General features: G+C 33.2%; 1 protein-coding gene across 1 annotated transcript in view; it reads left to right on the top strand.

Moving 5' to 3' along the window:
* Positions 1-15,196, top strand: part of LOC128213631 (laminin subunit alpha-2-like) — a 93,442-nt gene extending 78,246 nt beyond the window's left edge. Inside the window, exons 51-63 of the mRNA XM_052919610.1 lie at positions 138-285; positions 3,266-3,404; positions 3,817-3,937; positions 4,186-4,332; positions 5,111-5,253; positions 5,543-5,731; positions 7,184-7,318; positions 8,166-8,393; positions 8,879-9,233; positions 9,908-10,061; positions 10,577-10,710; positions 11,267-11,477; positions 12,133-15,196. Of these exons, the coding sequence (XP_052775570.1) occupies positions 138-285; positions 3,266-3,404; positions 3,817-3,937; positions 4,186-4,332; positions 5,111-5,253; positions 5,543-5,731; positions 7,184-7,318; positions 8,166-8,393; positions 8,879-9,233; positions 9,908-10,061; positions 10,577-10,710; positions 11,267-11,477; positions 12,133-12,275 (2,247 nt within the window). The 3' untranslated portion in view covers positions 12,276-15,196. The remainder of the gene's footprint in view (positions 1-137; positions 286-3,265; positions 3,405-3,816; positions 3,938-4,185; positions 4,333-5,110; positions 5,254-5,542; positions 5,732-7,183; positions 7,319-8,165; positions 8,394-8,878; positions 9,234-9,907; positions 10,062-10,576; positions 10,711-11,266; positions 11,478-12,132) is intronic.
* The last annotated feature ends 450 nt before the right edge of the window (positions 15,197-15,646 follow it).

The raw sequence follows: 15,646 nt of genomic DNA, 5'->3' as shown, positions 1-15,646 counted from the left end.
CGGCAATGTTGTGTTCTGATAGTATCTTGGACATTGATTGATCAGCAAGCTTTAAACGGAGATGAAATACAACCAAAACCAACGAGTTTCATGCAACTTTCACATATGCTCGTTTTCAATATTCAATGTATTTCTAGGGAGAGTACATGGCTTTGGAACTGGAAAACGGCCATGTTGTGTTTAAGTACTATCTCGGCCAGGGATCGCTCGGCCAACTTCAGACTGTGATGAAGTACAACCGAAACCAGTGGGTCTCCGTCGCAGCCGCCCGGAGCGGACTGATGGGTAGAAATATGTGTAATACCATTACCTCTGTCTGCTTTTGCTGTATTTCTGTGTTGTGTTGTCCTAGCATGGGGTCAGAAGTTTCATGCATTGCTGTCTGCCAGGGGTATAAAAAGGCGAAGAAAATACTTCATCAACTGGTTTTATTTTAAGTAAGGTCATGACTTTACATGCATACAACAATAGTTATTTTAAAGCATCAATGTTCTTAACTTTCATATCCACATTCGGATAGTTTTGAAACTGATGTTGACAATACATGTGTAACTTGTTAAAGACATTGCCATGAAACTTGGTATACAAGATAATAAGGGCAGTGTGCATGTGTAGATTTACTTAGCTTAAATAAAATATGAGTTTTGCCCATTATTTGCACTAAGAAAAAAAGAGTTGGTAGCATAACTCAAGTGGTGCTCACGTTTCATTTGCCCATTCTTTAAAAAATGTATCACTCAAGTACAAAATATGTACAATGTGCATTAATTGTGGCTTTGATATATGGTCACAGAAATTGCACTTAAATTTGCATCCATTGTTAAAGACAAAGTGGCTTAAAAAAACAGAAAGGGCAAACTTCCCTGGCAGGCATGCAAGTTAGTTCCATTCACATAGATTTCATAGTCATAGTGGCTAGATTTTAGTTAGATATTTGCTAGAAATGTTGTTTTTTTTCAGGCAAACAATACCTCAAATATATCACATAAATTCTTGAAGTGTAGAAGCTATTCTATATGTCTCTAGATGTTGTGAGCTTTTCTGGCAATTTCTTTGTAATCCCGAACATTATGCTAGTCAAAGATTATAAAATATTTATTGTAATGTATTGGTTGTTAAACTATTTTGTTAACTATAAGCAAGATATTCAATATATCCGATTTTAAAATCATTTAAGTAAGATATATATATATATATATATTGACATGTTGATTAAACCTGACATAAATTAACAATTGTAACTACTAAATGTTGTATAATATTGATCATGTACCATATTGGAAAGCGCTTTCTTCATTTACGTTCATTCACTAATTCTCATATCAGAACGGTTACCAGTAGGCAGAGCTCTTACCGTTCAATAACTAGCATGCAGATAAAATTTAAGATATTCACTTGTAGGCATGCTGCTTATTGAACACTTTCCTTGAGGTTATAGACCACTTTATGAACTTCCCATACAACAGTTACAGTAAATCGACCAATTTCCATGTGAAAAACACTGATTTCTAGTGTTTTTTGACCCCGACACCATATATAGGATGAAAGTTTCACGTGTGCACTTATCATTAGACAACATTAAAAAACAAAATACACTTCTTATTGGTTGAACCACTATGCATTCGATAAAGTTGTGCAGTCCAGCATAGGTCAGTACATACAATGTAGTGAAAATGTAAACAATAAAAAGTTTATAATTACATCAAGCATGTTCAGATTTATTTTTAAAATCGCAAATCAATCAGGGTTAAAACCTACGATCTGAGATGGTATAACAATGGTTTGATTCACGGTCATGTGTTAGTAAAAGGAAAAAGCACATGTAACACTGAGTAGCCACTTTCTAATTGGTGTTATTTGCCCTTGACAATATGGTACAAAAGCGTTACTACACCCACTACATTTGTGATTGAAATATTTAAACTTGCTCTTTGGGCTTGTGTTTAATTTTCAAAACTCCAATTGTGGGTTCGGTAACTTTCACATATTTATTCATGTTCCGTAAATCTCAGTTTTGTATTGTACACGTCTTGTCAATGTTGTGCTACTAACATTTCTGGCTCTCTAACCTTCATGTTTTTAACAATTACTAAATCTGATTCTAACACAATTCTGAATGATATTTTCATACAAAGTTCTCAGATTATGATTTAATGTTTTGTTTAATCATTTCTATATTTTATTTTGATAATTTGCATGATTATTTTGACTGAGAAAACGAAGACAAACTGAACAAACAATTACCATGTTAAATTTTTCATAATCTGTTATGTACATTCGAAACCCGTTGTTCGATTTCCCCTTTGGCTTGAATTTGATGTAAAGGAACAATTTTTAATTCTATGAAAGCATTCCCGATCGGCAGGATATTCGTGAAGCTCAAAGTATTTTTGCCGGACCATGGAATATCGAGTCAACAGATTTCAACTGTATTTTAAGTAACGAAGTCTTTTTCTATAGTTTGAACACTGTAGTTGAAAGCTTGTAAGTGTTGTATTAGTTTTGAACCTCTTAGAAATAGTTGTCAGCAAGCACAAGATAGTCAGAAAGGTTAGGGTGATGGGGTAAGTTGTATTTATGTGGATATATAAAGTCCTGGGTTCAATTTTCAATGAAAGCTGTGAGTATAGAATGTTGTCCTATACAAGTAACAAACATGTACCTTCATGTTTGCTACTATGAAATGAAAGAGATATCACTTGAATGTCATATGAAAACGGCCACATGATATATGGTCAAGTGTAAGGCAGTAAATTGTAAAATTGCAAACTCACATCCACCAAGGCGTCTTTTATTACTAATGGGTTTATCTAAGTCAAAGCCTGTTTCCCATACATATACTTTTCTATTGCTAGTTGTTGCAAAAATATTTCAATATTTTTTGACAATACTCATTACCCTCTCTTGGGAGTGATTTAAATTAGAGTCTTCAAGTGAATTTCTTCATATTTGAATTGCCATCAGGTAAACTTGCCTGTTTTTCTAAGAAATAAAGTTTGGGAGGGGGGTAGTATTGTCACTTGTAGGAAGTTGTTGGCCAGATGTGGTCAAAGGAATTTTTTGAATTATACCGCCATTTGCTATTATAACGGTAACAGTAAGTGACAAAATATAATGCCTTTATCTGTCAATTTAATATATGAATGACCACCAGCATCATGTTAATTAACCATGGGCCCTAGTACTCATTGAAACTTGAACCCATGATCTCTAAAGTGACTGACAAACAGACTTACCAGGAAGTTTTGAACCCATTTCTTTCCAGGCCTGTTGGAAGTAGGAACCGAACAATTGATATCAGAGGGACCAAGGGGGGACACACTGTTAGATGTGTCCAAGAATGACCTGTACTATGGCGGGATACCCCCTTCTGTCAATATGGATGTATTCCAAAAGGCCTCTGGGTAGGTTTAAGTGATTTACATGAAATTAACATTTTTACATTAGGATAATTTAGAGAGAAAAAAGCCAATTTAGAGTTAATATCGATGTTTTTTAACTGAATTGAATTTTAATGAACTTTGTCCTCTTTTTCATTTTTTATACTTGCTAAAGTGGATTCCACTTAAATATGTATCAAAATACTGAAACAATAATGACACTAAGATATTTTAAATTTTTGTCAGGCCTAAAAAAAATATGTCTGTTTTGGGTAACCCTAAACAAACATTTTTTTTTTGGCCTCATTAAAATAACTAATCTTTTAACAAATAATGAAATAACTGCCAGACACAAAAGTTAGTAAACTTGAGGTTCGAAAGCAATCAATTGCTCTTTTGTACTTTATTATAATATATTTTGCCTCCTCTTTACCAGTGGGTTAGTGAGCTCCGAGCGTTTCCTGGGATGTATGAGTGGCCTTCAGATTTCCGTTGATTCTGTCAACCTGTGGGAGGGCAAGTCGACTGTTGGCGTGTCAGAGGGATGCAGAGAAAGCGTAAGTTAGGAGTTATACTTATTTTATACTTTTGATTTAGTAATAATTTTTTTAATTTGGCGAAGCAAATCTGATGAGTTATCTTTAAAATCTGATTAAATAGTATAAATTGCTTTAAATCAGATAGTCCTCTCTTAAATGGCCACAAGTGTATATGTTGATGACAGAGATTAAGTGAGTTTGGCAACATAAAAAGACAGGTTGTGTTATTACAGTGGCCTATCATTGTCCAAATCATGTATTTTCAGGGCCTGCGTTCTATTGGTTTCTATGGGAGTGGGTTTGCGGAGTACCAAGGTGTAAGCATGGTAGCCCAAGAGTCAGATCTCTCCATCTCATTTTCAACAATGGAGCCGGATGCACTTCTCCTTCTTGCTAAGAATGTTAATGGAGATGTGAGTTTCAGTATAAAATCCAGTTATGAAGTTTAGGATAAAGTTAATCAATATTTAAGGTATAAAAATGGTTTCACTTTATTTTATGTCCATGTCCATTCACACATTTGATCATGAATATGCCTAAAAATATATCTGAGTTTAGGGCAACAGTCTCAAAAATGCAAGGTAGGGACAATGTTTTGATTTTTTTTAAGTCCAGTTAAAAGAGAGAGTTTAGGATCGGGTTGCCTTAACAAAATGATTGTGCTTTTCGAATAATAGTCCTGAGCTTAGTGGGAAGAGGATTAGCTTCTGGTGCTGACGGTCCTGCCTTCAATTACTGATCATGTGGTTCTACCAAAATATGTTTAAAATATGTACCAATCTTTTCCTTGCCTGGCACTTGGTATTTAAGGACATTACTGGGTAATTGGAAGGTTTCAGTACCCAGGAAGCTGGTTTTTTGTGTATCAGTGCTTAACTCCTGGCTCATTTAAAAAAAAACCAAAAAAAACCCAAGAGGTTTCTTTAAAATTAAAGAGCTTCATGTCGGGTATCATCCTTGTATCTCACTCAGTTTCTACAACTCTGTTTAAATGTAAATATGAATGGGAACTGCATTTAGTCCCTTCTATTTCATGACACTTATGGTATTTAAGCACATATATAAGATGTGATGGCGTCAAGGCGGAGTTAAGCCATAATGTAGCCAATGGACTTGGCAGACCTTCATTAACTCAAATAAACAATACCAATGACCACATTTTCCAACAACTGTCATTTTGTATGTTTTCAGAGCTTCTACTCCCTGGCATTAAAGGGCGGTTTAGTTATAGGTCAATTCAATGGAGGTGGTAATAACCCTTTGATGTTGTCCTCAACGGAGCGCTACAACGATGGGAAAGTCCATAATGTGGCTGTTAGAAAGACTGACAGGAAGTAAGTACATAAATCTATTTTTAGTTTGATTTAAAATTGATTAGTCAGTTCAGTTTAGGAGGCAACAAACCCTTTGACATTGTTCATTTAACTGCTGTTATAAAGATGGACAGGAAGTGAAAAACATAAATTTATTTTTATTTCAATTTTGATTGGTAAGTTCAGGAGGGGAGGGAAGCCTTTGCCTTTTTTTGAACTGTTTGTGTCTTACACAACTTTTTGACTAAAAATTGATATATTTACATGTATTTATATATTTATATATAAATTCAATACCATGTCATTCCAGACTGGAGTTGTATGTAGATGACACTATGGTGGCAACAGACCGTCTACAAAGGCGCTTTTCAGATATAGCAGTGCGAGAGGACGGGGGATTATACCTTGGTGGCGTGCCAGATGGACTTAAAGTGGATGATCAAGCTGCTACCTCGAAATCTCTGGATGGGTGTATCTCGGATGTGGTTATAAATAGAGTGTAGGTGGATTTGTAGTTTTTGAGATTAGTAATAAAGGATGTTTCTCGATTCTCATGGTGGTTATTCCAAGATACATGTAGGGAGTATTTTGTTTATTTTTCAAGTATATTTATATTCAAGAATTTGTATTTTCAAGTTTTAATTTGTATTTTCAAGTTTTAATTTTGTCTGTATTGTTGTAATGTCATATTGTAAGGGCTTTGTGTTTTGAGCAAGTGACTGATATACATGTAAATCAGGATGTGGTGATGGGGGTTGATGCACGGTTGATGCACGCATATATGATATTAATTATGATATCTAATACACATGTACATCAATATTCACAAAGTGAAACATTTCTAATGTACATGTACATAAATATTAATGAGTCATGTTTTGATATTCTTAAGTAAGGTGATTTTTAATATATACGAACATTATACTTGGTATGCTAGTTGGTCATGACTAGTTGATAACCCCTATTGATTTTGAGATTAGTATCTCAAAGGTCAAGGTTGCCATGACCTTGAGGTGAAAAAAACCCGTTACCGCTCAGTAACTAAAGAACGCTTGCACCCAGGATCTTATGCAGTAGATGTTCACTTTTTAATACGGGTGAATAAACCAAACTTCACTGTTGGATCGTCTCCAGTTCAAAATTACAAATTTCATGTCCATCATTTAATATTTCTCAGCTACAACCACACAATAGGAGAGACAAGCGCTTTTTCAAAAAAGCAATCTCTAGTTATTTATGATAACCAGATTTTCCTAGCAAAATCGCCCACGGTACACAATAAAGCATAGCGTTGTACACTATCTGGGGTTTCTGATCATGGTCGTTAATATGGTTTCTAAAAGTTGATTTACCCTTAAAAAAAAAAAATAACATTTTGAAAATATCATCAAGATAAATTTACATATGGATAAAGTATTTATTCTTTGGTATGTTTGTCATATTTCTGTTGTTATATGAGCTAAATGCTTTGCTGCAGCTTTTTTCTGCTCTGCTTTGCATTTAATTCACTAAACACCAGCAAAATAAACAATGCAGCAGTCTTGTTAACGTTTTTTAGGTTGTTTTCAATCTACAACATTTTAACTTTTTAATGATTTAGGTGTTTCGGTAATTCTTTTTGAGGTTTTGTTATAAATATTCTTGGTGCAATGATGATGTTAGTCACTTTTGATTACATCATTGGTTGATTCATAAAAGACCTAGCACAGTTTTGAAATTACAATATTATGGTGAAACTGTAAGTATTACTTTTAATGATTAGCAAGAATCAAAATACCACCATCTAAAAGTAATTTACAGCTTCATTGAACATTTATGAAACTACACTAACACAACATGGTTGAATAAGACATATTAGCAGAACTACCGTATTAAACTCAAAAGCAGCCTACAGTAACCTTGAACAGCTAATCTTCAGCGTGCGGCTTATCAGCAAACTGTATTATTCTAGCATCCTGAACATCAACCAGCCCAAGCAGTACGACCGGGCCGATATAGGAAGGTGTGCCCAGAGGGGCGGAGCTAATGACAATGGTTTGCTTCTTCCTGAGGAACGGCTAGCTAGTGACGCGCCTGCTAATATCAGGTGCGTATGTTTGCGCTCGAAGGAAAGTCATGTGTTGTCTTCTTAGCTTGTTTGTCTTTCCTAGAAACAACTAGAGAGAAAAAAACACACTTATAATTTAGGAAGACTGTACACTTGGATTTTACTCTTTAGATTAAGATATATGTTAAATGTTGATTTGTTTATATTATGATTGCTGGGGCTGTATTCAATATCTTTCCTATCGTTGTCCTTAGACACGCCTTAGTGATTCCACTCAGTTCATCATTGGCCAGTTATTTTTACAGTCCAATCAAAACACTTAGATTGTTATCTTACATTAGGAAGTACCTTGAAATGAATATAAATGACTTCAGAAACAATCTTAAAGGGGATCTAAGCCCATTTACCCTGGTTTGGGCATACTCAAGGAAAACCCACTTTTTTATGATTGACAATTATTTGAACCCCTGTTTACAACTATTGAGAAACATTGCTTAATATAATCTAGCGAAATTTTTACATACCTTGGTAGGATGACATCGTGATTTTGGGGCATTTACAGTTTTAATCCAATATGTATGCTTGCAATGTAATAAATGTCATTAGTTAATCATGTATACTGAATACAAACAATGTTTTTTTTATAGTTTATACAATGTACAACATGTACTTACTACTATCTTATATTACATTAATAAATTGCATCTACATATTTGCTATGCTGATCAATATTACTCTATTTCTTCTACATTATTGGCTTACCCTCTTTGCATAACTTACGCATTAAATAACAGAGCAAGATTGTTTTAGAATGCTCTAAATATAGTAACAAGCATCGAAAAAAACACATTTTATTCAAAGCTTACCCATGTTGAACATTTTCCAGAATGGCAGAAGAAATCCCCCTGGCCCCTGTCATAAAACCAACAAAGCAAAGCAAAACTAAGCCAGAAGAGAAAATGGCGTCAGATATGGCTGTTCCTGCGACTGAAGGCCCCACCCCTTGTGCAAAGTTGGACAATGATTTCAAGTTTGAGACGGACGCTTTCACTTTTGGAGAAACGGAGGTCAGCTTCCATCAAGTGAATGTAAGCAGGAAGGAAATTAGCAGAAAGTAAGTTGTTTTCTTCTTTTGAGTATAAGGTTAACCAATTATAATATCATTTCTACTGTTTGCAAATAAACTGAGCAAAATGAGCTTGTTAAACAAAGCATGATGACAATGCTGTTTTTGTAATCAGTTTCAGCATTTCAAAGAGCTTCATTTGTGACAAGTCTTGTTTTTTTTTATACAATTAATCTATTGAAAAGCTGTAGATGATAAACTTGATTTGAAATTCATCTGATGGGTTTGGTCTGAGCTACAGCCACCATCATTTAATTCTTGAAAATCTTGAAATGCTGAGTTCAGTTGCAAAAATAGTAGTACTTATTTATGTAGAAGACGTCTTCAATTAAATTCAGTCATGGTTATGTGAAAGAAACTGCTGAAGTAACTGTGTTTTCTTTTAATTTGAAATCAACCTGGGTTTGGTTGTGGAATAGAACATAGGATTATTGATAGATATTCAATAAAATATCTTTCAACTATCATTTCAGGTTTAGAATCAGCCTAGATTTCAGGACATACTTCCAAAATGGTGTCTTATTCTACCTGTCTAACCGTGACCATAAGCAATTTCTCACGGCTCAGCTAGTGGAGGGAAACATTCAGCTTGTATACTCAAGAAAGGATGAAGTTAAGGAAGTCAAACTTAAAACAGACGCAAGTCTTTCTGATGGCCAATGGCACAGTGTTGTGGTCGATAAAAAAAATCAACGCATTTCCGTGTACGTGGATGGGGATGAGAAGCACGAGCGGGGTGGGAAGATTGCCAAGGCTCTTAAGGTGGACCCTCCATTGTTTGTTGGTGGATTGCCAGACAACTTCTTGCCTCTTGTGAATGACCAAGTTGTAAGTGCATAATATATATCTGTCTTTTTTTGTCTTTTTTAAATTAAGTTTTGCGATAGCCTTTGAATAAAGTTTTGCAATAGCCTTAGAAGTTGTGCAAAAATTTCCATAATTGTGAGTAACTCAAAACCAAACAAAATAAAGCCCACTAACATGAACAAATGTTTCATGTAATGCATGTTATAAGCAAGGCCCATAACTCTGGCTGAATTATTTGTTGAGTTATGCCCCTTTGTCAACCAAGATGATAGATCTACTTGAGATCTTCCATCCTTGGCAACCACAGTACTTCATACATACTGTGAGAAAATTGACTGACAAAATCCTGTTTATATGAATATGCATGAGGGAGGGGAGACGGGGTTTCCTTGCGGTTGTTATAAAATTATACTGCCTCATTAGTTATTCATGATTAAGAGAAATTCTTCACAAAATTGGCCATGGTAAACATTGAAGCATAGCGCAGTAGTGTATAATGGGTATACAATAATGGAGTTGCTCTTGTTATATAAAAGTATTTAAATGCACATCCTGACCATTAAGCTTAGAAAGCATAGCATTTATTAAATATTGAAAATATTTAGAAATATATACACATTTGTGTGAAATTTAATTAAACAATACTTGTACATCAAGTTTAAATAAATTTTATATCATTGTTACTCTTCTTTAAGGTGGCAACCAGTATGCGAGGGTGCTTGAGAAATCTGCTGGTGGAGAATGATGTAAAGACATTCAAGGATTCAACCCTTGTCAGTGGCGTGGACAGGTGCTATGCCAACGTCGAGAAGGGTGCTTACTTCAATAAATACGCTTATGGAGTATATGGTAAGAGAAACAGTTTACTGTTAAGTGTCCTTGCTGGAAATATGTAGAAATTAAAACAAAAGAGATACCTTGTATTTATCTTATTGTTTTGACCATCATATTCAAGGCTTCCTCACATTTGAGTGAAGGTAAAAAAGAAAAATTTCCTTGCGTATTCAAGGTAATCTTATCTTGTTCTTAAAAGGTGTCACATTCATCATGAGAATAACAATTTACTTGTTTCTCAGATGTTTTTTTTAAACAAGACCAAAAATAAGTATGAAAATTAGCAAAGGGCAATAAATAATAAGTAAATGCTGTACCCAGAGTTATGGTGTCTGACAGTAAGCCTCTGCACTTTTCCTTAATTAGATCTATCTGTATATGAAGTTTCAAGTCAAGACCTCAAAGACAAGGCACACACACACACACATGCACATGTACACACCTACCATAACTATATCCCCTTTGCCCTTTGGCATGGGATTTAAATCCCCCCCCCCACCCCCATTAATATCTGTACCATTGGTTTACAGCAAACAATTTCAACATCGGCTCAGACTTCAGCCTAGAAATAGAGTTCAGAACCAGTCAACCGAAGGGAATACTGACTGCCATCACAAGCCAGAATGGTAGAAACGCCATGGGCCTGGAGCTTGTTAATGGACAGGTAAGAATATATACATACAATAAATTTTTGTAGGTGTAGCTGGTATGGCTAACAGAATGACAATAACAACACCGTTTTAGATGATGGATAAGACATTGACATCTTTGTGGCAGTATTTGTTAAACCTTACGAGGAATGTCCAATAGCTAAAATGGTCTTGTTCTTCACAGCTTACGCTCATATGAAATTATGAAATCAATATTTTTGTCTTGATTCTTATTGTTTGCCATTCTGGGCCCCTATAAAGATCATAAGGCCTTAGATCGTAAATTTCCTTTTTTTCCTGTTTAAGAGTGTAAACTTCATTTCAATAGTATTCATAAGGACATTTATCGCACGCAATCTGCCTGAAACTTTATGGGTGTCCCCAAGCACTATTGATGTATACAACTAAGATATCTTATTGAGAAGGGGCCTGGGCTCTTTCGTAGGCTAAATTCTCTGACTCACTTCACACTATTTGTTAGTTTGACATTGTTAACCCAGGTTAAATGAAATTGTTTCTTATATCTTTCCCATTTTCAGTATTAATTAAGGTCATATTTCTGATTTTCAGGTCAAGTTCAAGGCCATAAACCGAGGAGGGGAGATAAGCATCAAGTCTGAGTATGGCCTGTGTGACAATGTTTGGCACAAGGTCAAGGTCACCGTGATGGAAAATTCCATCAGTCTGCAAGTAGATGATGGAGAGATACTGAAAGATTTCACAGCCAATGATGTGAAAAATATGAAAACAAAATCTGCCCTTTATATTGGGGGTGTTCCAGGTAAATATTTTATGTAATGTTGTGTACATGCATGTACATTGAAGACCATCTTTTGTCCTACATCGTTTCAGTAAGTGGGACTCTGTCTGGTGTTGTTATGAATTTATTCACAATGGGGCCATTTACAACGTTCATGCGATAAAATATTATAAGATCAAGAACTTCTCCAGTTGAATAATATATCCGAGTTACAAATCATATTGAATTGATATGTGAATCAATTCTAGTTATGTTTTGAAATCTTAGAACAGTGTTTTAGCACTTGAAAAAACTGATATTGTCGTTTATTTACAGATCTAGCTTTGCGGGAGTTTCATGATTATATTTTATATGAGGTTTAGGTTATTGTCCTCCCATCCTAATGTTCTTATAATTGTTTCAGACTCTGAAAGTCAGTACTTTATGATACGTGTATCAAGAAGAGTCATATTTTGAAATCAGAGAACATTATTTTAGGGTTTTAAAAAAACGATATTATTGTTTATTGACAGTTTCACCTTTGCAGGAGTTTCATGTTGATATTTATAAGTTTTACATTGTTGTCCTCAAATAACCTCCTTCCTCATTTACTCTTCTTCTTTCAGTCTCTTTGAAAGTCAACATTTTATGCATTTTATGATACCATTACATCCTTCTTCATGTACTATCCTTTCAGACTCTGAAAGTCCAGAGGTGCTATCAACAAACAAGAACTTCGAAGGATGCTTGCGAAGTGTGAAAATCAACAACTCGCCTCTGGACTGGTTCAACCTCGAAAGATCCGTGGAAATACAGAAAACTGCATGTCCTGTAGCATAGATTTTAGAATATTACAATTGTTGTTGTCGTTGAATTTTTAGAAATGTCATGTTTTACATGATTTTATTAAATTACTGAAAAATGGCATTAGAAATTATTAAAATGTCATTTTGTTTCAACGGCCTTGAATTATAGTTTGTACAATTGATAATTAATTTTTCATAATTACTCAATGAAAAATGTAATTTTTATCAATACATAAAGACATTTTAATCTAGCTTAGAAATCAATATTAAATGAAGCAATAAATTTGTAAAAATTGTGAAATCAGTCAGGAATTGTAGTCAATGTATGTTCAACTGTACAAACTAGTAGTTACAATACGGGTCAACATTTTCTTCAAAACATCAGGTGTTTCGATTGTGCAATCACGTGACATAATTTTAATGTTTTGTTGCTTGTATATGTAGAATGATGAATTTATGCAAACTTATGAAAAGAAAATAGTTTAATTCACCACAATTGTGTATTAAAGCTGTCTTTCTTAATTTTCGATGACAGTCCTCGTGTAGTAATTTTTGTCAAATTCTTTGAGGAATATTTTTTTGTGTAAAACTAAAAGCAACAAAATTTGAATGGTTTTTGGAGTCTTGTGTAATCCATTGTTGTGTTTAGAGCTGAATATTTGCATGTGTTGATGCTTAACGTATTTGATATTATGTGCCAAAGTTCAGATCTGTTTTGATATTTCGATATGTTAGGCTGCATTTACAACCATGATTGTACAGTTGTTGTTTTTTATAAATGCTTTTCATATTTTATAAATTATCAAATCATGTGTTATAGCTGTATTTTTAAGTGAGTGCTTATCAATTGTATACTAAACATAAAATATCAATAATTACACTAAGATTTAGCAGGTACCATCTTTAAAGTAATGGTTAAATTTTGTTAGTATGTACCCAGTGGCATAAACATCTGTGTAAGTATATATACATATACAATCTTTAACTTTTTAGTGGTCTACATAATAGTTTGTAAACTACCAAATAACTACTAATTTTGTAAACTACCAAATAACTAGGCCACCAACTGTTTATATCTACCACTTCATTTGATTTAAATCAATATCAGCTGACTGCTGATTTACTGAAATAAATATATTAGAAAACTTGAGAAATACTGCCTTCTCATTGGACAAAAAGATACTGCCTTTTCATTGGACAAAAAGATACAGCCTTTTCATTGGACAAAAAGATACTGCCTTTTCATTGGACAAAAAGATATTGCCTTTTCATTGGACAAAAAGATACGTTAACAAAGTTTTCTTTTCAATTCAAACACATGAAGATGATGATAATGATGTACGTATATTTTATGACACATTATTTAATAGCTGATCATTTAATGTTTTAATTGGATGTTTAAGCATTTTATAAAAAAGTAGAATCATACAGTTTGTATTGTAGGAAAGTGATCATTATATTGATAAGCTGTACTCAATAAATATAGCATAACAAATTTAATCTTTGACATCCACAGTTATTGGTCAGACAGCCAGAAGTGATACATTTTAGATTCTTATCCAGATTTTATTAAAAAAAAAGAAACGTGGCATTAAATTATATATATTTTTTTAATATTGAAGCTTTGACTATGTTTAAACATTTGGTGTTATTTTGCTGAATTTAAAAACATTCTTTTTAAGCTTTTTCTCAAATGATTAAAAAAATCTCTGGGACACGAGAATCTAAAAAATATTATTTGGCCTAACATGTATGTCATGTCCAATAGATGCGAGTTACATGTATGTAACAGGAATGATATAACATTGTAGATGTATGTGTATATACCCCCTCTTCCATTAAGTGCCAGTAGCATGTATATTATTGTACATTGTGGTTCTCTAAATGTTCAAACAAATTGAAAACATTGTGAATTGATTTACCCACTGAAAAAAAATCAAGTTCAGCACTGTAGTTAAAATTTCTTCAGAAAAGCAATGGAGAAGAAATTTAAGATTATAACATTATAATATTCTGAAGAATAATATTGTGGTTTACACCATACCAAATTGTTTGTATGTTTGGTGTCCTCTGACATAGTTTGTTGGCTTCCTGATATAAATAAAAAAAATTAATCCTTTTACTATAATTTTGACTACAGAACACCATCATAAACAATATGCTTCATAATTATGTTGTACTAGTATTCTTGGCATTTTATATAAAAAAGAAATGATGCACAATGATCAACACATTTAAATGGTTTTGTTTTAACAAAATTAGCAGCGGAAATCTATATAACACTTAAGAATTGTCAAGAATTTACTAAGGAGGCTCTGGTGTCTGAATTGTACATAGGATTTCACTCATTTAGTTATGTTTTTTATCTGGGGTTGGTTTTTTTCCGGATAGCAAGATAGGTTTTCATTCTAAGGGTTGATGTTAAACATAAAAACAATCTGGTATGGCCTTTATTCCTATTTGATAAAACGCTAGCCTTTATTTCTTGAAGTTATTTCCAAAACAAAATCTTGCAAATATGAAATGGATCATTGTTTATATGCTTAATTATTGAAAAAACATGAGTAATTTTAAAAATTGTTTTAGGAATTTTATATTTGCAAGCATTTATCCACTTTGTACAATAAGGAAATTTATTCTATTTTATTGTGATATTTATGTGTATATAGTAATATTATTAATTTTGATAACTAGTTATTTTATATATTGGTGTACATAATATTTTAATACAGCTTTTACAAAATCATTTTGTTGCTATTCATTATTTTTATTAAATAAAAAAAATACAAATGTGTAGAGACAACCCTTTTAATTTACACTGTCTTTAAAAGCTTATTTGTTAAATCTCTCTTCTTAAAAGCTATTGTATATTGTGAATAAACTATTGTTGTACATGTATTTTAGATAAATATTATGTTTTAGCAACTGCATGAAGAATTTTAAAGTGGTAACGTAAAAAATAAAAGTAAATATGAAAATGGGAGTTGATTTTATTTTGAGGAAAAAGCGAGTCAATGTATTGTCATAGTCTTTGTGTAATCATGCAAAAGCCAGTATTATCAATTTCTCCAAATGGTTCCAGATATTTATATGGAACTTGGTACACTTAGGCCTTAATAAAATATGCCTGTTTACGGTTTCTTGCCCCCAAAAATAAGATGTAGGTTGGATTAATTTTTTTTTCAGATTTTTTTTTTAAAAGCCATTTTTTTCAGATTTTTCTGTTTCCAAAAGCTGTCGGTTTAAAGCTTTAGAACACCGATGCACTCAGTATTGGCATCACTGGTATAGTTAAAAGCTGAAAACACTCTCATTCTAACCTTCATAATTTCTTAAGGCTATAAAAACATTAAGAGTCAGGACAAAAATATAGTGTAGGTCGGGAAACCGGAAACATACATTTTT

Source organism: Mya arenaria, chromosome 13 (assembly GCF_026914265.1).
Source record: "Mya arenaria isolate MELC-2E11 chromosome 13, ASM2691426v1".
NCBI lineage: Eukaryota > Metazoa > Mollusca > Bivalvia > Myida > Myidae > Mya > Mya arenaria.
The sequence above is the reverse complement of the archived record's forward strand: the minus strand, read 5'-3'. Positions and strand labels throughout refer to the sequence as shown.